Below are 26,854 nucleotides of genomic sequence, written 5' to 3'. Positions count from 1 at the left end.
TAATGCAGGTCCTCAAACACGGCTGCACATCCCCCGTGATGCACACTTTCTCAATCATAAACTTGGTGTAGGAGAGTGCCTAGGAGACTCTCCAAGTATTTGAATCTCCTCAAACCTGCATTATGCAAAGTCTTGATTGACTCGGACGGGTAATACTGCATAGAAATCTTAATCAATATAACCGTACTTAAGAAAACCGTTATCTTCTTCAACTGCCTATACTTCAGTGTAATGTTAAGAAATTCTGAATTTCATCTGACACACTTTCCAATTATTAGATTGGGGCTATTTGGGGCTTTTACAAGCCAGTTTCAGAAAGCTTGATTTTTCTAAAAAACGCTTCCTGGTGGTTTAGGCTCAAGTTAGCCAGGGCTATCCAAATCAGCTGTGAAGTATTTTGTGTTTCTTTATAAAATATATTTAAGCTAAAATTGTGGCAGTTCAGAAAATAACAGTCGCTTTTGGCAACGAGGGCTAAAATCTCTGCCAGGGTAGATCTCATCACTGCTGCCCGTCCACCCTAGGCTAACCTCCCATCTTCAAGCCCTATCAATACCACAAAATCAATCAATCAACCAACCAATCTTTTATCTATCCCTCTACCTTATACTTTTAGACCATCCACAATCAGTCACACAGACTCCTCCATTCCAATGTTCGTCAAAAGTGACAGTGTAAAAACTGACTTACTCACAAGTTTTAAATAGCACAAGCATTCAGCCAAATGTTAATGAAGACAATTATCTTTGTTATATAAATTGCTTAATGTAAACAGACATGAGACTGACTATGGTATGGTAGGTCTTTTCATCAGAATTTATTTATATCAACACTGCAGACATTCTTTTTATTTAAAAAAAAGTATAAGAGAATGGAACAATAAGTATCTTTGCAAGATCATTAGCATCTTGAAAATACTGACCAGGTTTTGCTTATTCTACTCTATATCCCAGAATCTAGCACTGTGCATAAGAGGTACTCATGTTTGATGAACGTATGATTAAACAAGCAAAGGAATTCTCTTAATGTTCGGTGAACAACTATTATTTGTGAGCTACTATGCCAAGTGAAATGGAGAATACAAAGATACTAAGTCACAGTTCCAGTTCTGCCACAGAAAAACGCAGGCACAGCTCCAATTACACTAAGTATTAACTAGTTTTGTTGGTAATAATGTCAGTCTAAGTTGATAATTACTCAAGGTGAGTGATGGATACATGAGGCTCTTCTCTTCTGCATAAGTTTAAAATTTTTGATGATTAAAAACTTAAAAACAGCAACACTGCAGATGGTTCATGAGAACTGAGAGACTATACCAGTGTGTCTGTTACTCTAGGCTTCTCTGCACACTAGTAATACAATGTTGTTGTCGCCCACGTGAGGAGGTGAGAGCATGGGCCCACTACCCTACAGGACATGTACTCAATGTTCTCTCTCCATTAATGTGGTCACGTGAGGACCCCTTGGCTAGAACCCCTTGCAAAGAGAACCCACATCTAGATAGTGTCAGGGATACAAGCTGTATTGGTTGTAAAAACTGACCAAAGCGAGACTGAAGTAGTAACTCTTGCTCATGCAAATTTCTGAGCAAGAGGCAAAATGAAATTTGAAAGGAAACCGTTTTTTTTTTTTTTTTTTTGTCTTTTTGCTATTTCTTGGGCTGCTCCCGCAGCATATGGAGGTTCCCAGGCTAGGGCTCCAATCGGAGCTGCTACTGCCGGCCTACGCCAGAGCCACAGCAACGCGGGATCCGAGCCGCGTCTGCAACCTACACCACAGCTCACGGCAACGCCAGGTCCTTAACCCACTGAGCAAGGGCAGGGACCGAACCCTCAACCTCATGGTTCCCAGTCAGATTCGTTAACCATTGCGCCACAACGGGAACTCCGGAAACCACTTTCTAATGTCACAAATGATTCCATGCCAGTAGGCATACACTGCATCTCATAAAGTAAGAAGCTAGTGCCAAGGCATATGTCCTCTTACAATATTTCTAATTTTTTGTACTTTTCATGTATAAATGAATGTCTTCTTTTGTGAGATTAAAGACATCACAGTTGAAGGGTAGGAAACAAATGATTTACCTAAGAATAAATACAAATCATAATGATATGCATAAAAAATATTTGTTCTCTCTAGGAATCAAAGAAATACAAAATAAATCCAATGGTAAAATACTGATTCATATCCATTACAGTAGCAATGTTTTACTTAATTGTCACCAATGATTTATTACCTGTGTAATACAAGCAAATCTGTGGTGAAAGTGACACATATATTTTGTTATTATCAACTGGTACCACTCTTTTGCAAAACGATTTGACACAAGAGCCATACAGATACTCAAATCTTTTCTTTTTTTTCTTTCTATCTTTATAGGGCCGCGCCCATGGCATATGGAGGTTCCCAGACTAGGGGTCTAATCAGAGCTACAGCTTCCAGCCTACACCACAGCCACAGCAATGCCAGATCAGATCCGAGCCATGACTGTGACCTACACCACAGCTCACGGCAACGCCGGATCCTTAACCCACTGAGCGAAGCCAGGGATGGAACCCTCAACCTCATGGTTCCTAGTTGGATTCGTTCTGGCTGCGCCACAACGGCAACTCCCACATACTCAAATCTTTTGACTTAATATTTCACTTCAAAGATCCTAAACTCAGAAAGTAATTCATCTGAAAATAAAAGGACGAACAAAGATGTTCAATATACTTATTTATAATCGCAAAAACAAAGGATGTAATAATCAAGCAAAAATTTTAATTAAAGATGTACTAGTGAATTATCAAATTAACATAATGGGAGTTTCTGCTGTGGCTGAGTGGTAACGAACCTGACTAGTACCCATGAGGACGAGTATCCATGAGGACGTGGGTTCGCGATTCCTGGCCTCATTCAGTGGGTCAAGGATCTGGCATTGCCATGAGCTGTGGTGTAGGTTGTAGACACAGCTTGGATCCCATGTTGCTGTGGCTGTGGTGTAGGCCAGCAGCTGCAGTTCCAATTCAACTCCTAGCCTGGGAACTTCCAAATGCCCCAGGTGCAGCCCTAAATAGCAAAAGCAAAACAAAACAAAAAACCCATAATGATCTTAAAGTTCAATACAGAAAAATCTGCTTAGGTGAAAACGAATCTCAAAATAATGTACATTCTCCTTGCTGCCATGTAAAACTGTGTTTTAAAGAACAAGGCAATGTGCAAAAAAGACAAGCATAACTTTAGGATAGAGGTATTATGAGTTTTAATTCTGAAACTTCCATGTAATGCCATCATTAGTCTTTTTCACTGAAATTTTTTACTTTGAGCTTTGACAACAAAATCTATTTATCGTAAAATGCTATTTGCAAAATTGCCTTCTGAGTATGTAAGGATACTTTTTTCTTTTTCTTTTTCTTTTTTTTTTTTTTTTTGCCTTTTCTAGGGCCGCTCCCACAGCATATGGAGGTTCCCAGGCTAGGGGTCGAATCAGACTGGCAGCCGCCAGCCTACACCACAGCCACAGCAACGCCAGATCCAAGCCGTGTCTGCAACTTACACCACAGCTCATGGCAACACCGGATCCTTAACCCACTGAGCAAGGCCAGGGGGTCGAACCCGCAACCTCATGGTTCCTAGTCAGATTTGTTAACCACTGAGCCATGACGGGAACTCCAGGATACTCTTTCAACGGAGAAAAAAAGAAATCTGTAGCTTAACATCTTGTATTACATAGCACTTTCGGAAACCAAGATTTTATTTTTGAAACTAGGTAAGAGAAGATATTCCCTATTTTCAACAACTAAGACTATCCATTAAGAGTAAAGAGTTTTTAAAAAAGAGAAAAAAGTATATAAGTGCTGTGAATATAACAAAAGTTCTAGCACCATCTTAATTCTAAATACTGATGTCCAAAAACGTCTTCTAATTACTGTATCTCTAAGGTTCACCTTTTGTAAAGTCACACAAACACACGCTTTCTGTCTCTCTCAAAGCTTGTAAGCCTGCTCTCCAAACGAATGTAACTTAGGAGGACTGTGAAGAACGTAATACCCCGGAGTCGCTGAGACATCAACTCTATTACTCCATAGAAGCTCCTGACAGAGATTTCGGCGACTTAAGGGAGGAATGGAGAGAAGGCCCCGCAACAGACAGCGGGTGAGGGCAGGGTGTGCCAGGGCCTGGCCCAGGAAGGGTGGAACACTGACTGATGCTCATTCTATGAGATCGTTGTGAAGCAGCTTTCATCAGCAGCTAGAATTTATTTCAATTGCAAGGATGAGGTGGTCCTTCAACTATCTGAAGGAGGAGAAAAACACATGGCAGCAGCTGGGCTCAGCAATAAATGCTACATTTACCTTGTTAATTTCAAACTGGCTCACTGGGACACTGCCATTTAGCACATTTTCTCCAATTTCTATTAACCTCTTCTGAATGTTTTCCACTATAGTGTCCCGGCTTTGGTCTGAAAGAATCTGACCAATGACAAAGCTGCAAAAAAAGGGGGATGGGGGGAGAAAAGGAAGATAAATGCCATTAGATTAACAAGTGGACAAGAGCCATACCAAAAGCTAACAGGAGAGTTACTATCCAAAGGCCATTACTATTTGTTTTTTAACACTAACTCTACCAAAGGTTTATCAGCCTTGGAATATCAGATTTGCCCTTAAACACACAGACCATATTTTAAAAGTGTGGCATCTAATGCTTCACGCAAAATACAGACAGAGAAAGGCATGTGTTCAACATATTTTTATGCAGTTATAAAATGCACAAGCAGTTATATTCTACTCATTGGTTAAAATTTGAGCATACATTTCACTTTCTTCTTAAAGCACCAAGATAGTATCTTTGATATTATCTCTGCCCGTGGTGACCACCAGCTAGGAAAGTAAGAATATAAAGTTTGTTATGCAAATTTAAAAAAAAAACCAAAGATTTCAAAGTTCTCTTTCTTCAGTGTCATTATATTTCTTAGTGTTCTCTAACCGTATGCTATGCCTCAAAGACTTGATGTTTTTCTATCAGACCCCCCAGAAAAGAAAAAAAGAAAAAACGAGTAAAGAAGCCAATATTTTATCCATTTCTGAGAAGATGCAGAGCGAGGGTTTGACAGCTGCATTATAATTTGTCAGAAAAAGAACCCTGACAAAAACATTTGTATAGCTTTAATTACTAATACATTTCTAACTCAGAGAAATTTACTTCTATTATGATGCATCTTTTCTTGGAAAACACAAAGCTGAAGAGAACACTCTAATCGACAGTCAGACAAAGTAGTTTCATCTTTGGGTACATTTGGGGGCAATGAAGCATTTCAAACTGTATTTCATAAAAGGCTAACAGTGACCCATACTCAGATGATCAACTTTGCCTAATCAAGAGTAGTTTTGAGGAAGCAACAATTGCTCAATCTCCCAACTTTAAAGCAAGAGAAAGATTGGAAAACAAGTAAAAAATGCTGGCACTCAGCAATACTAAATTTAAAATTTTGCTTTGAACAAAAGAGGTTCGCAAAACAGGCATTATCTGGAAAGATGGTACATAAAGTACCTTAAGATTCATCTTTTTATTTTTTCAATTAAAAAAATTTTTTGGCCGCACTCATGGCACATGGAAGTTCTTAGGCAGGGAATGAACCCATGCCACAGCAGCAACCTGAGCCACTGCAGTTTCAACACTGGATACATAATCCATTGTACCACAAGGGAACTCTGAGATTGATCTTTTTAAAATGGGTGCCTTATAAATTAATATGACCCTAAAAGCAAACGGGTCTTATTATCACAATCTTTAGTCTCAGATACAAAACTAGGGGATCAGTCATGACATTTATTATTTCTGAGATACACATGGTACTTGAGAGCTAGCTCTCAAATTAACCTGAGATTAGTAAGAATCTCTTATGCACAAACGATATGGGCAGGAACGAAGTCTCACTCGACGGCCCAGAACATTTTAAGCCACAAAACAGAGACACCTTCACAATTACGATCCAAAGGAGGTGCTAGGAAGACTCAGGAACACAACACAAGCCACTTACTAATATAAAGAGCAAAGCAAAACAAAACAAAAACAACCCAACATCAAGTGAAACCAAATCCATAAGCATCTAAAATGTGATGGTTTAGCTTTACCATGAATTAAAACCCTAAGATGCATCGTACAGCAAGCATCTCTTACTGAGTGAGTTCGGCTTTTTCTAAGTTTTAACCTATCTGTAAAATTTCACTCCAAGTTAAGTAAGAACTGTTAATATGCAATGATAAATGAAAAAGAAGTTGTGCCCTTACGTTTGGCAGGTCACAACTGTTCTCCATGTCATTAATGCTTGAATTTTTAAAGGACAAACAACAAAAGCAACAATGAAAACTGAACTCACTTTCCAGTGTCTTTAGCAAGATCACACCAATCTCTTCTAATTATATCTAATCCTTTCACCTCCTGTTTGGTGATGTAATTCCCATCCGATGTTGGCTCAACAACCAGAGCAGCATACTTCTTTTTCTTCAGCAGAAGCAGAGACTTGAAAATACCATCAATGTCTATTTCAAGCAGCTTGTACAACTTATTCACTTCACTTTTTACCTGTGAAAATTTCCACCATTAATGCTAGCTTCTCAAACATCTAATAGGGAGAAAATGAACATGCCACAAATTCCCAAGAGTTAATCTAAATGGAAGGTAAAGTCACACAAGAACTGGAAGGCATTTACTCAGGTCACACAGAACATGATACTACTACGTGAGGCATGATGCGAGAACTTTGAAAAAGGACAGGGACAACAACAGATAAGATAAACAATGAGACAATAATATAAATACATCATCCCATTCAACCAAAGGACAGAATGGGCAGGGTCAGCCCCAGGAAATTTACAAATATTATAAAATAGTCTTTTCTGAACCTGAAAACTAAATGCATGAGTACTCACCTTCAAAAGTACTGAATTAGAAATTATAGAGTCCAACAACCAGATACATGGCCAATAAAACTTCAACTACTAAAATAATGTCCAAGATCTCCCTGTACCTCCCACAGCACCTTGAATTTAAGCAAATTAAATAGGTATCTGCTGAACAAATAAATGAACAGCCGCCTGTTCTTTACCGTTAGGGTCATAGCGCAGACAATCACCTCTAGGGAAAATATACAACTTTTCAAGGTCCAGTGAGCACAATATGCCAAGCCTGCTCTCAGGTAAAAACTATAGTTCAAATTTCACACGTTTTAGGGGGGAAAGACAGAAAGCTGTTAGTGGTTAAGATGATATCTTAGGTTTAGTTTATTGGACAATAAATATTTTAACCTAACAAGCACTAAAAATATCACCTGCTAATTGTGAACTGCAATTAGGAAGTTACAAATGATTATTTTTAAGTGTCCCCGACTTTTTCAAAAACATTTTAAGTTCTCCTGTAAAAACTGTAGATATATGTATATGTATGTAGGAAGGCAGGTAGATATTTATCTACATGTGTCACTGCATAAAATGCACCTGAATACCACTAGAGACATATTTCTCCTTGTGACTGACAATGTGATAGGTACTAATGTGATCACATCTTAAATCCACCTAACTTAAGACTGTTTTCAAAGGTAAAATGTGGCTCCCACTTAAGGAAAACACAATTTCCTTTGAATTTTGCCCTGCAAACAAACTGGAGTAGAAGTTAAGAAATATAACGGTGGGTGAAGAATTGAAGGCACCAACTTTCTTACCTTCAGGACACACATGTACAGAAGCAAGAATTTATGAAGTTCCATGTTAGAAACAGACTTCACAAAAGCAGGTAAAACAGATAATTTTATCAAATTATCTCACCTTGTTTCCCAATTTAAACACTTCTTCCAGACTGTTGCTATTGGTGTTTATCATAATTGAATCTGTATCTCCATAAATAACTTCAAGATTCATCTAATGAAAAGCAAAAATTATAAAAATTAACAACAAAAATACACTGACCATCACATCCAATGCAATAAAAATTGCAGGTTCCAGATGATTTTTCAGAAGTGTCTTCTTCGTCATCACCTTTTTTTTTTTTTTTTTTAAATGGCCACAGCTACAGCATATGCAAGTTTCCGGCACAGGGACTGAATATGAGCCACAGCTGTAACAATACCAGATCCTTTAACCCTCTGCCAGGGCTGGGGTTAGAACCTGTGCCTTCACAGTGACCTGAACTGCTGCAGTCACATTCTTAATCCACCACACCACAGCAGAAAATCGCTGTTTCTTCTTATCCATATTGTCAGCGTATAATTAATTGAAGATTAAGCCCCAATAAACCAGAAAGGCAAGCACCCCCAAATTAAGAAAATCTCCTTAATTTTCCTAAAACAGAGAGTAGAGTGATAGAGGAAGTATCTAGTTTCAACTGGAATAAAATGTGAGACTGAATAAGAGACCAGGAAGGGGGGTGTCTATATTTGCCCACTGTCCCACAAGCTTAGTGATCATGGCAATTTATGAAGCAGAAACAAAATGTTTTTTTTTTTTTAATTCAGGGGCACAAATCCATATTAAATTCTTAACAGTTTCAAATAGTATTTAGTAGAATATGAAGAGTGCCAAAAAATCAATCATAACAAACAACACTAGAGCACATACAGTATAAAGGCCTGGAAGTAAACTCTAATTAGCACTGTTACTAATTTGCTTGAAACACTCACATATAGGCTTCAAGCAGCGGCTAGATCATATCAGTGTTAGTCAAAGAAAAAGGCTATAATCCATTAGAAGGGATTATAATGTAAACTAGGCAGCCTAAGAAGCCATTTCCAGTCTGTTTGGGTTACAATTTCCTTGAACACAAAAACATCAGCAGGTATGATATCTAAGAATCATTGTATGATGAAAATGCTCAACATTACCTTCTGCACCATCTCTTTTGTATGCATCAAAATCTAAATAAAATAAAAAAGTCAAGATTAATCAATACATAATTACAAAAACCTAAATATAAGCTGATAGAGATAGAAAACCCAATTTGTCATTTGCATATATTTTTAATGGTCTTGATGGTTTTCTAATTACAGCCCTCAAAACAAATCAACGTAAGCTAAATATCAACCTCCCTCTACACTGACTCTTAGCCAGAGATACATACATAAGCAGATTTGCTATAAAGATCTATGTGAGATCTAGCTTTAATAAATAAACATAATAAACTATTCTTTTATAATATAGCGTAAGGGCAAACTATTCTCAATATCATTATTTTTAAACAGACTGCATGGATTAAAAAAAAAAAAAAACCTTAACAGAGCATTTCAAATCTGTCAATTCTTATGTATTCAGGATCTTAAAATGTAAAATATATACATATGATTTAAATTTCTTCCTTATATTTCTTTTTTTGGCTGGCTGCAACAAAATTTGTTGCTGAGTCCAAACGTAATGCTCACCACACAACAGGCTGATAAATCAAGGGACTAGTTGCTGGGGCAGGGAATAGCAACTTTATTTGGAAAGCCAGCAGACCAAAAAATTAGCGTCCCAAACAAACACTGTTTCCTTATATTTCTTGAAGGCAGAGAGTAGATCTTCACTATATATCCCTAGAGCTAGCACAGTTCTCAGTGCAAAAGGTGAGGCTCAACAAACATTCAGTAAATAAAGACAAACACACACACATAGCAGACAATAGCTGTAGGTAGGTCTGTCCCTGGGCCTATATAGCTTTAAGACTAGAGGCATACAGGTTATAACGTAGATCTAGATAAAAACAGAGAGCAATTATCTTGTTCTACATCAGAAGTAAAACATATTTAACAAATGAAGGCCTCTCCAAAGGAGTAATCCGTCATCCTAAGCATTCAGTATGTGTAAAATATATGGGCCAGATGCTCTAAGCATCTCGTGCATTTTCTCATTACATTCTCCAAGATCCCCAAGACAGCCTCCATTAAGACCCCATTCGTTAGATGCAAAAAACAAAGAGAATTAATTTGTCCCAGTAAGTGACAGAGCAAGGATACGAACCCAGACACTGACTCCAGAGTGTGGGGCCTTAGTCACTCCATGCTATGGCCTCTAGACCAGCACCCACCTTTCAAAGCGTCAAGCTAACTAAACCAGAAGTCACTCTTCCAATGAGCCAGACAGAAGACTTAGTTCATTTATATTTCTTTTTTTCTACTGCCAAGAGTCTCCCTTGTCAACTCAGTTCAAACCTCATGGTGTCATTTCTGTCTTTCTTGTCCTTTTTATCACAGAGCCCTACAAATCCTAACCTTAGAGTATCTTTTCTACCTACTCCTAATTTTCCATTTCAATCGCCCACCTCCTCTGTAGTACTAATCCGATGTTGTTCACGCATTCAGTGTCCTCTGTTCTAGGGAAAGAAAGACCAGTCCCTTGCCCTGGGGATGTTGGTGAATACTGATTAGGCTAACTAATGGCTTTAACAGTGGCTGTATAGTGGGATCACCTAGGAATGTTGTTTTTTTTTAATGCCAATATCGGAGTTCCCGTAGTGGCGCAGTGGTTAGCGAATCCAACTAGGAACCATGAGGTTGTGGGTTCGATCCCGGGCCTTGCTCAGTGGGTTAAGGACCCGGCGTTGCCATGAGCTGGTCGAAGACTCGGCTCGGATCCCACGCTGCTGTGGCTGTGGCGTAGGCCGGCGGTTACAGCTCCGATTCGACCCCTAGCCTGGGAACCTCCACATGCCGCAGGAGCGGCCCAAGAAATGGCAAAAAAAGACAAAAAAATAAAAAATAAAATAAAAATGCCAATATTTGGCCCCAGTAATTCTTAAAAACAGCCCTCGAGATTATTCTTATGTTGCAAGCAGGGTTGAGGACCACTGGACTAAGATCATCATGATAAATCCCATTCTGGAAACAGTTTTTAGCTGACAGCTTGTCCTCTCCCCAACCAGACCACAAGTTACCGGAGGTCAGAGCACATGTTTGTGCTTAACAACAGGCAGTGGAAAACTGTTGGCTAGTTGACTGCTAGGTCTCATAGTAATCCCAATCACTTTTCTAAAACTCAGTTAACTCATAAAAAACATTCCCTCTCCTCCACTTCATCTTCATTTTTTAACATTTAAATTACGGGGAAACGCACTGTGGAAGAATACCTGACAATTCCTTTGGGAAAAGGGCAATAATGAGATCAACTCAAGTCAAGTTAATCATAGTGAGGACAGAACTACTTATCATGAGTTCTCTTCACCCTCTGCCCCTTCCACCCTGCTAGGCCTGGCTTTCCTCATCCCAACCGACAACTCCACAAAGTAACCATTCCCTGCAATAAGTAAAGCACAACAGGAAAATAAGCCCTTGTCAGTCACATCGTTTGCAAATATTTTCTCCCACTCTGTAGGTTGTCTTTTCATTTTGTTTATGGTTTCCCTTTGCTGTGCAAAAGCCTCTAAGTTTGATTAGGTCCCAGTTGTTTATTTTTGTTTTTATTTCTATTTCCTTGGGAGACTGACATAAGAAAACACTGGTACAATTAATTGTCAGAGAATATTTTGCCTATGTTCTCTTCTAGGAGTTTGATGCTGTCTTGTCTTATATTTAAATCTTTAAGACATTTTGAGTTTATTTTTGTGTATAGTGAGAGGGTGTGTTCTAAACTCGATGGGCCCAAGACCTGAAGAGATGTTTCTCCAAAGACATACAGGTGGCCAAGAGGTATATGAAAAAATGCTCAACATCACTAATTATTAGGGAAAGGCAAATCAAAACTACGACTACCTCACGAATCAGTATGGCCATCTTTAAAAAGTCTATAAAAAATAAATGCTGAAGAGGATGTAGAGAAAAGGCAAACCTCTTACAGTGTTGGTGGGAATGTAAGTTGGTACAACCTCTATGGAAAACAGTATAAAGATACCTCAAAAAACTACAAATAGAATTACCATATGATCAATTGCTGGAGCACCAGCAATTCCACTCCTGGAAATATATCAGGCTCAACTGTAATTCAAAAAGATACATGCACCTCTATGTTCATAGCAGCACTATTTATAATAGCCAATACATGGAAACAAAGCTAAATGTCTGTCAACAGAGGAATGGATAAAGATGATGTAGTACATATACACAATGGATACTAATCAGCCGAAAAAAAAAGAACAAAACACCATTTTGCAGCAACAGCGGTGAAACTAGAGATTATCATACTAAGTGAAATAAGTCAGAAAGAGAAAGTACCATACGATATCACATATATGGAATTTAAATACGACATAAATGAATATATCTATGAAACAAAAACAGACTCACAGACATAGAGAACAGACTTGTGGGTTGCCAAGAGGGAGACGGGTGGGGGAAGGAAAAAGTGGGAATTTGGGGTTAGCAGATGCAAATTACTACACATAGAATGGATAAATGACGAGGTCCTACTGTATAGCACAGGGAACTGTATTCAGTATCTTGAGATAAATCATAATGGAAGTTATATATTCAGTTATATATATAAAACAGAATCACTTTGCTATACAGCAGAAATTGACACATTATAAATCAACTATAACTGTAAACTAGCTATGATGGAAAAAATAAAAATCATTTAATAAAAATAAATAAATAAAACCCACTTCAGGCACAATCTGTCAACCTTTCACTCCAACTTCACATATGCACTGACTGATTTCTTCTGCTCTCCTTTCACACTGCCAACCAAACCTACTGTGTCATCCCTGAGCGTACCTCCACCATGAATTGGCAACTTTCACCTTTCTGAAACATCACAAACCCTCACACTGTCCTGCCACTAACTCACAACCATTTTCACACACAGGCTGAGGGCTGCTACGAAAATAAGTTTCCCTTTGGTGGCAGAAACCTCTCCATGGATGCTGTGCAAAGAAATGGTAGAAAACTAAGCAAACTATAAACTATAAAGATTATATTGCATCTGCTCTTTTCACCTAATACTTTATTTTAGAGATTATTTCATACTCACACATCAAGAGCTGCTTTATTCTTTTTTAATGACTACATAGTATTCCACTGTGTGACTCAGGCATGATTTAACTAGTGTTCTATTCATGAATGTAGATGGTTCTAATCTTTACCTTCACAACCACATTTCAATAGATAGTCCTTATATACCTGTAATTTGCCAATCTGCCAGTAACAAGACAACTCCTAGAGGACTTAGATCAAAGCTCTATGTTTTTAATTTTTTTTTTTTTGGGTCTTTTGTCTTTTTAGGGCCGCATCCACAGCATATGGAGGTTCCCAGGCTAGGGGTCTAATCGCAGCTGTTGCTGCCAGCCTACACCAGAGCCACAGCAACCCCAGATTCAAGCCGTATCTGTGACCTACACCACAGCTCACGGCAACGCCGGATCCCTAACCCACTGAGCGAGGCCAGGGATCGAACCCGCAACCTCATGGTTCCTAGTCGGATTCGTTTCCGTTGCGCCACAAGGGGAACTCCTAATTTTTTGATAAATATAGCCAAACAGGTCTCCACAGAGATTGTACCAATTTTTGAGGACAGTTTTAATCACAATCCTTCCTGTGGGCTACCAAATTCTTACTATCTAGCAGAGGACCTGGTACATGGTAGCTATTAACGAGTATTCGCAGAATGCTCAATGAATAATCCTAAGGAGTAGGCAGTATTATAAACCCCATTTTACAGATGAGGAAAACTAGGCTCTACAATCTTGCCCAAAGTAGCAGAGCTAGTCAAGATCTTGATCTGGAAGCTGGACCTTGTGTTTCATTTTCTTTTCATTATGTCTCACTGCCTTGTTAAAAAGCCCATACCACAGGAATGTTCTGGAAGTCAACAATCAAAAACTTATACATTACAGATATTTTTCCCCATTAAGGAAATGCACTTTAAAAAAAAAAAGCCATAGGTATCCAGAAAGGTCTACTGGACATAAGGTACAGTGATTACAAGATGACCATTCATGAGTTCACTTTAAAGTGACAAGCCTAGTATTAAACCTACCCATTCTGACAGAAAATCATTTTCTAAGTGCCAGCAGCTAGAAAACAGGGCTATAAAGGCTTGCTAAATTCATTAATAAGGCAGTCTGCAGTTATCTGATTTCACAGCAACACCTGCATATTTATCTACTCATTACCAATTGGATGATGGAATTTTTTCAAGCACATTTCAAAAATCTGCCAACTTCAAGTGTAAAAAAATAAACTTTGTGGTTAATTTTTCCCTTAACAAAGTACAGCTGTTGAGAATAATTGTTCAAGATCTTACCCTGTAATGTCAACTGCAGCAGAACAAAGAGTATTTAATTAGCAAATCTATCCAGTAATTCAACACCTATTATATAAAATGCCTTCGTGATTTTATTCAGGATAATTTGCTAAGAGGGTTATTACTGACATTCAGATGGAATTTAAAATTCCTACGCAAGTCGAGTCATAATAGCAGTAATGATCTCCCCAATCAGGAGATTCGGTGTCACACAAGGCTCTCTTGCAATGCGGCAGCCGATTTCCTGACTTCTTAATTCCTGGGCTCAGCTCAGTGAGAGCCCTTCATGCCGGTATTTCAGTCAGCAATACATCTTTAATGGGACTCTATTAAAATAACTAGAACAAAAATGACTTTTTTTTTTTGGTTAAAAAGAATGACAGCACTGCCATCATATCAATCATTGCAGGCTTAGCAGAACAGTGCCGTTGGGGGAAAAGAGGAGGGGGAAACAGGAAAGGCGTGGGGCTGGGGGTGGGGAGAGCAGTAATTAAAATAAGACGAAAAGGTGCTTTAAGCCCAACGTGAGCCTCTGAAAGCTGGGGAAGGGTACAGGTTGGGGGTGGGGGGAGGAAATGTGAAATTTCCAAAAAAAAAAATTGCTTCCTCAAGAAAATAGTTTGTTCAGGAATACACCCACGATGTGGTTTACTAAGCAGAAAGAGCATGTATGTTGCGCCAGGGTTAACAACAGCAGCGACCTAAGACCAACTAACTACGAGCGAGGAGTGTAGTTACAGGTTCTCCTAACGAGGCCAAGATAAAGCCAAGGTCTTGATTTTTTTTTTTTTTTTTTTTTGGTTAGAACAGAATGCTAGTGCCATGTCAAGCATTCATTCAAAGGTTACAAAATGTCTTTAGATGCTATTACACACTAAAACAGTGCTTATTAATACTAAATGAGAGAGAGAGAGAGGGAAAACACCAACTTTCTCAGTTAACAAGTTTCAAGCTCCTATTCCAAAAGCATACATTTACTGTAGTAATATCCACTAACAAGAAACCCGATTTGCTCTCTGATGTAGAAACTAAACAATACGGAAATCTTCTAAGTTAAGAAAATGCTGGGTAAGGTCAAATTTGCAACAAGTAACACATGAACAGAATGACAAGTGAAATCTCAAATGGCTTTAGGATTCTTCTGTTACTAATGACATAAAATTAGAAATAAACTGGAAAGTTTTTTTAAAAATACATTAGCATAATAGGGGTAGCAAAATGAATAGTTTTGAAGGAAAGGGAAAAGAAAAGCAGAAGAAATATAAATATTATGATATTTGGTAATCCAACCATTATCTAAGCTTTCCCTATTCCCAGTTCCCATAGTTTCCAAGCAGGACTCAGTGTTACTCAGTTCTCCCACTTGGCAAAATCTTTTATTTCCTCTTAATTACATTAGATTGCCTTTTTCCTACTTTCCTAGTCTCCACTATTCTTTGATGTGTGTCTTCTCTATAAAATGCTCAAGGAACAAGGGCTATGGACTTAACAAGCACCCTACACTCTGTCTCCACTATTCCCGTGATGCTGGACTCCCTACTGCCTTTACACCTTTGCTTTACCTTCTTTAAAACTGGGATAATATGACCACCTAGTTCCTGGAGCTAGGTGGCAATAAGAAGTGTATGCTGAAAACATGCTTTGCAAAGATAAAACGTTATACGAGTTCAAAAAAAAAAAGTCAAGGGTCTGAAATCTGAGTACTGGTTTAAATTGCCAATTACTAGCTAAGTGATCTGTGAACAAGTTGGTTCCCCTCTCTGGGTCTTAGCATCCTCATTTACAAAATTAAGAGGTTGGGATTCCTCCCATATCTCAAAGTCCAGAATCCAAGTTTGACAAGGAGCTGTATCTCTCCCTTACATCTGGTTGCTTTGACTTTGTACCATGTTCATTTCTTGAGTGTTAGGAAAATGAGACACTAATATATCCAACAAAGACAACTAGCATTACAAGAATATATTTCCATATTCTAGGTTGCTTTTGAAGGCTACGTGGTTGTAAAATACCTAGAAATACATAAGCTCTCATAAGTTGTCTGCATACTACTTGATGCACTTAACTGAAGTGGCTGGGCGTATTTACAGTACATCAAAACCTGTGCCACCTTGCTTTGAGATGCCCCTGCTCCCTGCTACTGCCCACCGGGGAGAATACATACACATCTACATACATATACACACACATCAGTGTTTCTCTTCTTCAGCACCAATAACATTTAGGCCAGATGATTCTTCGTCATGGGGGACTGTGTGTGGCGTCTACCCACTGGATGCCAGTAGCAGGCACACTTACTCACGCGTGTGCACAGACATACATATACTCTCTAGCTGTGACAACCAGCATTGTTTCCAGATAGTGCCAAATGATCCCTGGGCAGCATAATTGCCCCTGGTTGAGAATCAGTGATATTATACTGATGACTCAGTATGTTCTCGCTCCGGGCCCATAACCAACTACCTGTCCCACAAGCATTCATTCTAAATCTCCACCATCTCCCCCGAACCTTCATTAGCTCCAAACATAATAAATGGCCCCTCCAAGAGCCTTCAACTAAAACAAAGGGCCAATAGTCCCACATCACACTCTCCAGTGGGGCATCTCTTGCCATAGTGCTATCCTGCCTCCAGGCCCTCATCACTCACGCAGCCTACCTGTCTCCAACCTCACTACCTTCCAAGCCATTCCTGATGCTTGGCCAGTGTTCCTTCTAACAGGTAGTCTCTGCAATGAAATTCAAACCCCTTAGCTTGACCTGAGACTCACGATCTAGTTGAGGCCCACTTCATCTTCTAATGCTTCCTACACGCATCCTTCAGTCTAGCCTCCCTGAAATATTCTGAGTATACTGAACAAGCCACACTCTGTTCTTGCTTTCGCACAAGTGGTTAAAAGTGGGGGTTCAGAAGTTAGGCTGTGTGATGGCTAATTTTATTTGTCAACTTGTCTAGGCCATGATACCCAGATATTTAGTCAAACATTAGTCTAGAAGTTGCTATAGAGGTATTACTATTATTATTATTTACAAGAGACTGACATTTAAATCAGTAGACAGAGTAAAGCAGAAAACCCACCATCATGTTGGGTGGGTCTCATCAAATCAGTTGAAGGCCTTAAAAGAAAAAGACCGAAGGGCCCCTAGGAAGAAGAAACTCTGCTGTAGACTGCCTCTGGACTGAAACTGAAGCTCAACTCTTCCTTGTTAAATATCAACTCATTCCAGTATGTTTGACTCTCCAGCTTGCTGACATGCCCTGCAGATTTCAGATTTGCCAGCCCCCACAATCGTATGAGTCAATTCCCTGAAATCAGTCAACCCCCACCTTTCCCTCTTCCCCCTTACCCCCCACCACTCTCTCTCCCCCTCTCTCCCTCTCTCTCTTGTTCTGCTTCTCTGGAGAACTCTTGACTAATACAGGCTGCCCAAGTTCAAAGCCTAAAAGCATTCCTTCTAAGCTGCACCACCTTAGGCACACAATAAAAGCTCTATAAGCCCCCAACTCCTTGACTGTAAAATGGAGAGAGTAACTACAGCTTCCTTACAAACCAGCTACTGTGAGCATTAAATGAAATAACATATGTAAATTATTTTGTACAGTCTCTGATACCTAAGTGCTCAATAAGTATTAGGAATTATCACGATTTTACAAGGAACTTACCACCACCAGAAAAGCCTCTCTGGCCTCCCCACTCCAATGATACCACTGAGTATATGAGTCCAATGTAGCCCCCAAATTATTTTGTGTATACCATACCACAACACGAAACTCTATTAGAAAAAGTAAGATTAAGAAACTCTAAGCAAATTAGAAGCAGAGATCCTGTTTTTGCCATTAAACCTATCACAATGCCTTACATACAGCAGTAATTCAATGCATATTTATCTCTCAGCTTCTAGTAAAAGGAGGCAAACCCAAGTGGTCCAGCGTGAGAAAAGCAAAGCCATGGATTGATAACTGCATCTCCACAACAACAGGACCCTAGGGCTGGTTGCAAAAAGCAGCAATTAAACCCACACACAGCACGCATTTAAATGCTAGCTCTTTCCAAGCAAGAAATGAAGAGCACATCAGTTTTAATCCCACCTTCAAACACAATGTATGTTAGATAAACAAATATTCACTCAAGAGAAATGAATTTCTACCCCAGTGATAAAGGCCCGTTAATTATAAACTTGACTGAAAGTGTACCTCTCCCATACAACTCTTGTTTCTAGATAAACTGATTTTGTTTTAAATCTTTAATTTACAACCTAACCTTCTGATAGCTCATGTGTAAGGAATATAAAACACGTTGAATAAACAAGGCTTTCTGAAAGGTTTCTCCTCCCCAACAGACGCATCTAATGATATTTATGAGTATCTTTCAATTACTACCCTAAAATCTGACAGGGCCCCAATGTTGATCTAAAAACTTTAAAACCCACAAACTATGGCTCTGACTATGTGAAAGGAAAAGTGAACTTCTCCCTTGTCTTCTGATTTCTTCCCCCCAAATACTTATTCATTTTGTGGATCTTTAAAAATCCACATTACGCTCTTCGAAAAAAACTGTCTTCAAAAACAAAACAACTCTGTTTTCATCTTTAAAGAAACCTTCCTTCCACAATATTCTTATTCTCTATTCCTCCTCCTCTCTCTATTCTCTAAACCCCCAGTTTAGAGAATACCTCACATCTTGTATGTTTCACGTGAACACGGGTGAACTATTGCCATAGGTGGGACTCTATGTGACACAAGAGCTTGGAGGGCTGGCTTTAAAGTGCACTTGAGCCCATGCTACTCACCAACACAACAGTTCAAGTATGAGTCTACACTCTGAAATATTAAATTCCTGGGGGGGGGGTGCTCTAAGACAACAAAACGGAAACTGGAGCAGGAGATGGTAACCTAAGGTCAAGAAGTCTGAAAATCTCTGAAACAATAAGGAAAATTCTGAATGTGTACCTATATGTATTCTTCTAGGAAGAGGGTCCAAGTATTTCACTGATTTTGAAATTTTGATTCATCACTGAAGATGCTCCAATTAGCCATAAAAACAGAGCTTTCAGATTTCTCGGGATTCACATAATGTCCATGAGACTAGAAACACCCCCAACCACAGGCCTTTGCCTCGTGCTTTGGAGCTGGGTCTTTTCAGCCCCTTCAGTGTATTTCCCTCACAGAAAAACACCGTCATGTCAAAAGGCGTCACGATTTTGGTCCCCTGATTGACTCCTCACATAACTCATCTGGGGGGCTAATTAAGACACGGCCAAACTATGTCCGTGCTGCAGTGAACATCGGCACTCAGGCAAGTTTCGCAAAACCTGATGAAAATTGACTCAAAGTGTCTTACTTCAGTAATCACTTAGACGGAATGAATTTTACATTAGTGGGATCAAGCATGCACCAGGCCTCAGTGGAAATGAAAAGGGCTTATAGTAATAGGATTTATAAATCCACCCATTAGATTAATGGCTAAATGATTTACATGTAACTTTCTCCCCCACCCCATCCTCCCTCACCCTTTAACTCAGTAAAAACTATGCTTGGCATTTTCCACTGCAGTGCCATACACAAAGGAAATAGCCTTTCTATTTTGGGACATTCTAATTTCTAATAATGGCTTGGGTAGCTACCATTTAACTCTTTCAAAGCACAAATAATTGACTAATAAAATTAAATATTCTATAAGGCCTGAAAGTGCTTAATTGATCATAATTGTCTATTTGAGAAGAAGGCGTCAGGCTGGCTATGCTCAGATAATGAAGTTGGGCAATTCTGAAGCACTGCAATCAAGATAATACTTACGGCTAAAAAGGACATTAGCATTTTCCAGAATCGGCAACATTTTCTTCATAACTGAGGTCATGGGGAAATCTGACTAGAAAACTTTGAGCTTCCGGCCCCCACGAAGGGCGGCTTTCACAGGCTGCCACTCGCCATTACGAAGCACCTGGCCTGAAGCTCGACCTCGGAAGCACGCCGAGGTGGGGGTCCGGAAGACAAGCTCGACTTGGAAAGTGACCAAAGCGCTACTGTCACCATTGTGATCCAAGTATTTTTGATTTCCACGAAGCTCCTTTTTAGGCCTGCTGTGTGACAAGGCAGACACGGGACTGCTCTTTGTTATTCTCTGCCTTGAGGGAGGTCAGAGGAGAGAAATCTCAACACTTGGGGTGGGGGCACAGGCGGCAATTCCCTTGCTCAGCACCAAGGCTGAATACGAAATTCTGTTCTATAATGACCATACTTGCTACATGTCCTCCTAGAGTGACTCTGTTTCTTTCCTTTTTTGGGCCACAACCGCAGCATGTGGAAGCTCCTGGGCCAGGGATCGAACCCAGGCCACAGCAGGGATGATGCCGTATCCTTACCCCACTGTGCCACAAGAGAACTCCACTTCCTATAAAACGGTGTCCCATGCCCCCCCCCTTTTATTAGAAGTTCAGAAAAGAGATTCTAGGAGCTAGCTACAATTAAAATATGGAGGATTCCCACTTCAGAGAATAATCTTCTTTCAGAAAGATCGTCTCGACTGAGGGAAACGTGATTGCGTTGACCTGTCTGGAGATATACTGACACATGTGAGTTGTTTGGGAAAACTTTGTAAATTTTTTTTTTTTTTTGCAACAAGAAGAAAATAAAAAGTATGCCTGAAGCTAGAATGTTTGGGAAAGTGGGGAGAGGGCAGGAAAGAGGCCCAACTGTAACGGGCCTCAGAAGTCACAGTGAGGACTTTTAGGAGTGACATAACCAGACTGACAGTTTAAAGAGGTCACCATGGCTTTGAAACTTGTGGCGCATACATACATGCAGGGGGTGAGGGCAGGGGCAAGGTCCAGGGAGAAGTACTGCGGCTTGACTAACATCATCATCACCGCACTGGAGTTGGAGAGCCTTAGGTACTGAGGAAGCGGAATCTGCAAGGCTGGGAGACTGGCTAAATCTGAGGCGTGAGGAAGAGACAGGAGTCAAGGACGATACCTACCTATGTTCCTGGCTTAACAACTGGGGAGACTGCCACCCACTGAGACAGGGAAGCTGGGATAGGGGAGCAGATGCACGGGCAGTTTTGGAACTGACAAATATGCTATGCCTGTGGACACCTAAGTGGAGGCCACAGGGAGGCAGCAGGTGGAAGCTAAGATGCTCAACCGAGGGGACACGGGGCATTACAGATCCAAGGAATCCATTGTTCAACAGAGATGCAATTTATGAATAAATCAGTGTCGGTGTGCAGCCAATAACAGATCTCATCAAACGGCACAGCTCACAATGGGACAGCAGGAGAAAAGGGAGATGAGGCAAGCTGGCACTCTAACCACGGTTACGGTGCTCTGTGGGTCTGCTGATCCCCCATTCCTCCTCCAACAGTTTCCTTTCCCTTCCAGCTATGAGATCTCCATTCTTTCTGTCACAATTGGCAAGTGCCACACAAACCAGTGGCCACTGGCAAATCTGATGAAGGCTGCCCCAGTCAGACAGCAAGGCACCACATGCTGACCTTTAACGAGAATGATCCCAACAGGTGGCGAGTGCCTAATACAAATAATTGTATTAAGCCTCCGAACAAGGTCAAAGAGGGGGAGCACCTTGTTTTTTCATGAGCAACCAAAACAGCCACAGGCCGCAGCTCAACAAACAGCAAGCCAAACCTCTGCAATGGCTCTGCTTCTTGAGGCAATGATGGGCTCAGCAGGAAGATGGAACATCCATCAAGTCACTTCACAGGTAAGGAGCCTCCTATAGCTCCAACATAAGCATCCTCTTCCCGTTTCCCTTCTGCATATGGGAACAGGGAGAGCGTTCTTCATGTCAAGATTGATGCCATTCGTTGGCAGTTCTGGTTGACACTTATCCAGTAAAAGAAAAGTAGGAGTTTCCGTCGTGGCTCAGCAGTCACGAACCCGACTAGCAACCATGAGGATTCAGGTTCGATCCCTGGCCTTGCTGAATGGGTTAAAGATCTGGCATGGCTGTGGCTGTGGCATAGGCTGGCAGCTGCGGCTCTAACTTGACCCCAAGCCTGGGAACCTCCATATACTGTAGGTGCGGCCCTAAAGAAAAAAAAAAAAAGAAAAAGAAAAGTAGCGATGGAAGAAACATTCCCTTCTGTTTCCAAATAATATTTGTCAGACCCTAACTCATAAGTGATTAAATTAATTATCCCTGCCTCTGATTTGATTTGATAACATCCAATGTCTCAGTTCTCGTGGACCTTTGACCTCAGAGCAAACCACTGTTTTGAAAGAACAGACAGCTGTGGCTGGCAGGGGGGTGGGAGCCTGCTGAACCTCCTGAGAGACCAACACCTCATCATGGCCCTGAAATTCCACCGGGTGGGAAGAAGCCAGGAGTCTGACACCTGCAAGAGGACCCCATGTGCTGATTGATCTGTGGCCTTTCTCCCTGATATTCATATATATATATATATATGTGTGAAACTTCCTTTCCCCCGGAGCCAACCTCCTCTCCTCCCACCCTCTTAAACCTTGTGACTGCAGATGGCATGGCTAGGACGAGCCACACACCACTGGCGTGTTGGTCCCCAGATAAAGAATCCAAGCAGTAGATCAGATTCCTGTCAGCTGCAAACTAGCCAGCACTTCAGCTGCTTCTCATTCTTATTTTTAAATGGCAGGATGGGCTCTAGGACATGGTGGCCTGTCACACAAGAAGAGACTAAAGATTTTAAAAGATAAAACCAAAATCCTTAAGGGTGTGCAGATTTACCCAAGACCGAGAAGTGACCATGTGCTTTAGAAAAGGGCACACAGTGTTTTAGAAACCAGTTATGAGTGTGTTATTCTTAGTGACTTGCTGGGATAAAACTGATTTTAAAAGAAAAACCTAACTACAGATCAGTTCTTAGTCAATGCGACTATCAGATTAACGCTCTTGCTACTAATTTGGAAAATAACTCTTTTCAGAACTCTGCGTCCAGAGCATTAAAATACTAGCAGTTCCTTTGTGGCGAAGCAGGTTAAAGATCTGGTGTTGTCACTGCAGCGGCCCAGGTCGCTGCTGTGGTGCAGGTTTGATCCCCAGCCCGGGAACTTCCGTATGCCCCAGATGCAGCCCCCCCCCCCAAAAAAAAAAAAAAAAAATATATATATATATGCACGCACACACACACACATTTATGGATATGCTACCAATGACAAAGTCACCTACCCAATCAGCACCCCCAAACCAAAAGAGCATGTAATATTCTCAAACAATACAATTTAAAGAGGATGATTAGGGACAACTTACCTATGCAGAATACAAAATATGTTTTCTTTTTTCTCTAAACAACTACCATCACACCACCAGATCATTCTTGACTAATTCTTAGAAGCTGAAGACCAACTTGGATTTTGATGTATAAACTGCTTTTGACGATATTTCATTTTAAACAGATAAACACTTTTCTTAAAAAAAAAAAAAATGCAAGCCGAAGACACCCTTTTGAGAAACTAAGAAAACAGATGTGGAAGCCATTTGTTTAGATGAAGAGGAATTTTCGCTTTTATAGGAATACAATGATTCATGAAGAGGAAAAAAGTCTGTCATCAAGTTTACTTCAATAGATACTCTTGGGTTTGAGGCAGCTTTCTAAATATGGCCATTGCTTTTCTTCACATCTCATCTCTCCTGAAATATCTCAAACTACCACTAACAAACATCACTTTTATTGTCTTTGTTCTTTTAAATTTTCTGCTTAGTTAATATATCGTGCAGGAGAAAAAACCCACAGTGCTGGTACTACAGCATCACATACTTGCTTTTAGTGCTTAGATAGCTGGACAAAATACCTTCTGCTCTAGGGATTTATCAAAAACAAGCCGGCCTGAGATAAAGCATTAGGAATACAAGAATCCCTGACAATAAGTTCAGAAAGAACAGCTCTCCTTAACCCCAAAGGAGATGAAACAAAAGAACAGTAAGCTTTTCTGAGAACTTCTGGCAAAGAGGAAAATCTCCTTTCTTGATGTGTCTGTTCAATAGACATGCCAAAATGAACTCAAACAGAAAGGAAAAAACAAGGGCACTGGGTTCAACCTGGGCAAATGCTTGAGCTCTCCTTCCATCCTGTGCCCCACACACCCATCTATCTACCTCCCCCCTCGCCATCAGCAGCTCCCCTCTCAGCCGGTCTGTCTATAGCCACGCCCTGAATTAAGAGGCACAAGGTCTGCAAGGATGAAGTACTTACTTACCTTCCTCTGCCTCCTCAATAAAAAGACAGGGCAAAAACGGCCCAGGATCCTCAATTTTGTTTGTCTTGCTCTCTCGTTACCTCTTGCCCCCATTCCAGTACCCTGAATTCCTCTCCTCTCCTTTATTTCCTAATCCTACAGCCAACCCTCCTGAACACCAACCAACCATCTAACGCCATGTGTCACTCAGAACACTGAACACTTCATGGTCAACGTTGCCTATCTCACTCTACCACCTCTCTATACAATCTTAGGAATAACCATCCGTAAATCCACTAATTCATCAAGCATTTACAATGGGCTCAGCATTGAGGGAAGTATAAAAGGGGTTCCACTGCCCGTGAGGAACTTAAAAGACCAATGTGATTGTCCCCAAGGAAGCAGTTTTCACTGTCTGACCATGAAAGGAACAGAACTCAAGAGTGGTCTTGCAGGAGTGTCACAACAGGACGACTAAGCCAATCATATCAAGCCCCACATCAATGGACTGATCTCTTAAACTCTTCTCTTTGGAGGCATACCCTGATCTTCAAATGAATCTAAAAGAGCAAGAGCTCAGGGTCCATGTGGGTCATGGTGCCCTTAATACTAAAAGAGAGAGAAGGCAGTGCTGGAAAAAGAGGAACTCCACAAATGGTTTTGACGACATCATTTAAATGTCATTGTCCCTACCTACTGCACCTTAAAGAAAAGGAAGCCATGAGGTACAAGGATCCAGGTCAGGGACAGACATGAAGTCTAGTAATCTGAGATCCAGTGAGCTTTAGCAGCACAACCAATATGCTTCTTAAGGTCTAGCTTTCTCATTTCTTTGCAGTTGAGAGTACCTTTCCTTTCGTGTAAGAATATCACCTCTTCCCTTCCCAGCATTTTGCACCTGTCCCTTCCCACAGGTGCCTTTCTTTCTGTTTTGAACCATTTCTCAACTAAAGATCACTCATTCACTTGACAAATATGTACTGACAGTCTGTACTGCTCAAGACCCGGTGCGTACCTCTTGTAAGTTAACTAAGGTGTAGTCCATGCCCTTGAGGAGCTTGCCATCTACATCCCGATTATTCACAGTGGTTTCATTTCTTCTTTATCTTTTAGGGCTTGACACCCACCCCCAACCCCGGGCCATGCTCAAAATGTACAACTTATGCTCCCTTGTAGTTTCACTCCCAGAACGTAACTCAAATTGTCCTTTCAAAGCTCAGTAGTCTCCTCTCACCAAAAGCAACAGTCATTGTTTGGGTTAGAGTCTGCAACAAACATCTGAGCACCTACTCTACTGAAATGAAGAGGCATTTCATGGTTTTCCCCTCATCACCCTCCCCCCTCCCCCAGAAGCCAATGACAAAGCCCACACATGAACATGCCTCCAGACACGGTCACATTCCCACAGTGGGCAAAATCATCCCCAGCTGAGAATCACTAACCTGTGCCGATGACTCCCTCTGCACATGCTTGAGAAGTGACTGATTTGGGATGAAGCATACTGATTCCTGACATATACCTATTGTCATCAAGATTATTTCACGTACAGGATTACGTTATCCAAGATGGATTTCTCATCTTCAGGCAAATTTAAAAGTTTCCAAATATGCCAGATATCTTGCCTTTGCTCATCCAGTTCCACTCTCCACCCTGCTCGGTGGGAGGTAAGGCTGACCTAACAGACTGCATCAAGGAGTCCCCTTGTCCCCTAATTTCCGGGTGACTTCAGCAAATACTACTTAGATCAGGAGGAAAATAAGCTTTCTCCCTGAGGGGTCCAGTAGGGGCTGGCTGAATCCATCCACCTGTGATCAGAAGTGCTTCTTTAGCCAACTCCCTCTTTTGGGGTTAAGGCATTTGTTCCTCCTCTCACACCTTTCTGCCTGAGAGTTTAACATCACTGCTATTACTAGCCCTGAGGTTCACACAACTGCCTGTGATGTTGCTCGATATCCCACCCACACTTTGGTAAATGATCCCCTTATCAAATCCTCCTATTAATTCCAGCATCATCTCTTTCCTCCTGGGGCCCTGCTGACTGAGACACCAAATATGTTTTTGAAAGTTATTAGAAAAACTTAAAAACAAACAGTTTTAAAATGTTCCACTTAAAGCTCCATTCTCCTGAAAAGAGATTCACAAAAAGCATCGCATCTTTAAAATCTAGGCGTTTAAAATGTGTGAAGATACACTGTGAACTTTCTTTAAAGAGCAAGCCTGTGACATTATCTCTGCTACTGCAACAGATTAATTAAAATGCTCAAATTTACATTTCCTTTAGCCTTACCTTACCCCAAAGAGAAAAGAAAAACAGAACATTACCTCCAACTTAGGGCCTTAACAATATGGACAATTATTGCATGTCACAAGTATTATATGTTAACTTACATCTTTATTTCTCTATGGACATATTTTAGGTCTCTAATTACACTGTACACCAATGTGAAGGGCCAAGACTGTATGTTACATTTGTTCTCCTCACACTTATTCATGCCTTGCATTAGTT

The 26,854-nt window shown here is 40.5% G+C and overlaps 1 protein-coding gene across 6 annotated transcripts in view; it reads right to left on the bottom strand.

The window, feature by feature from the left end:
- POLA1 (DNA polymerase alpha 1, catalytic subunit) overlaps nucleotides 1-26,854 on the bottom strand; it is a 303,907-nt gene that overhangs the window by 173,099 nt on the left and 103,954 nt on the right. For 4 of the 6 annotated variants that reach the window (XM_085008764.1, XM_085008765.1, XM_021080571.2 and 1 more), the window contains exons 27-30: nucleotides 8,858-8,890; nucleotides 7,806-7,898; nucleotides 6,362-6,567; nucleotides 4,338-4,470 (exon numbers count right to left, since the gene is read on the bottom strand). In XM_085008764.1, coding sequence (XP_084864890.1) covers nucleotides 4,338-4,470; nucleotides 6,362-6,567; nucleotides 7,806-7,898; nucleotides 8,858-8,890 — 465 coding nt within the window. Of the gene's footprint in view, nucleotides 1-2,350; nucleotides 2,955-3,534; nucleotides 4,471-6,361; nucleotides 6,568-7,805; nucleotides 7,899-8,857; nucleotides 8,891-26,854 lie in introns of those variants that run through there. The other 2 variants (XR_014835833.1, XR_014835834.1) reach the window with 2 other exon arrangements.

The sequence above is a fragment of the Sus scrofa genome, chromosome X (genome assembly GCF_054392235.1).
Source record: "Sus scrofa isolate SSC_HxYL_T2T_F1_AM1 chromosome X, Sscrofa_HxYL_maternal_Yorkshire_Landrace_v2.0, whole genome shotgun sequence".
Taxonomy (NCBI): Eukaryota; Metazoa; Chordata; class Mammalia; order Artiodactyla; family Suidae; genus Sus; species Sus scrofa.
Note: the sequence above shows the minus strand (reverse complement) of the source record. Positions and strands in the feature narration are given on the sequence as shown.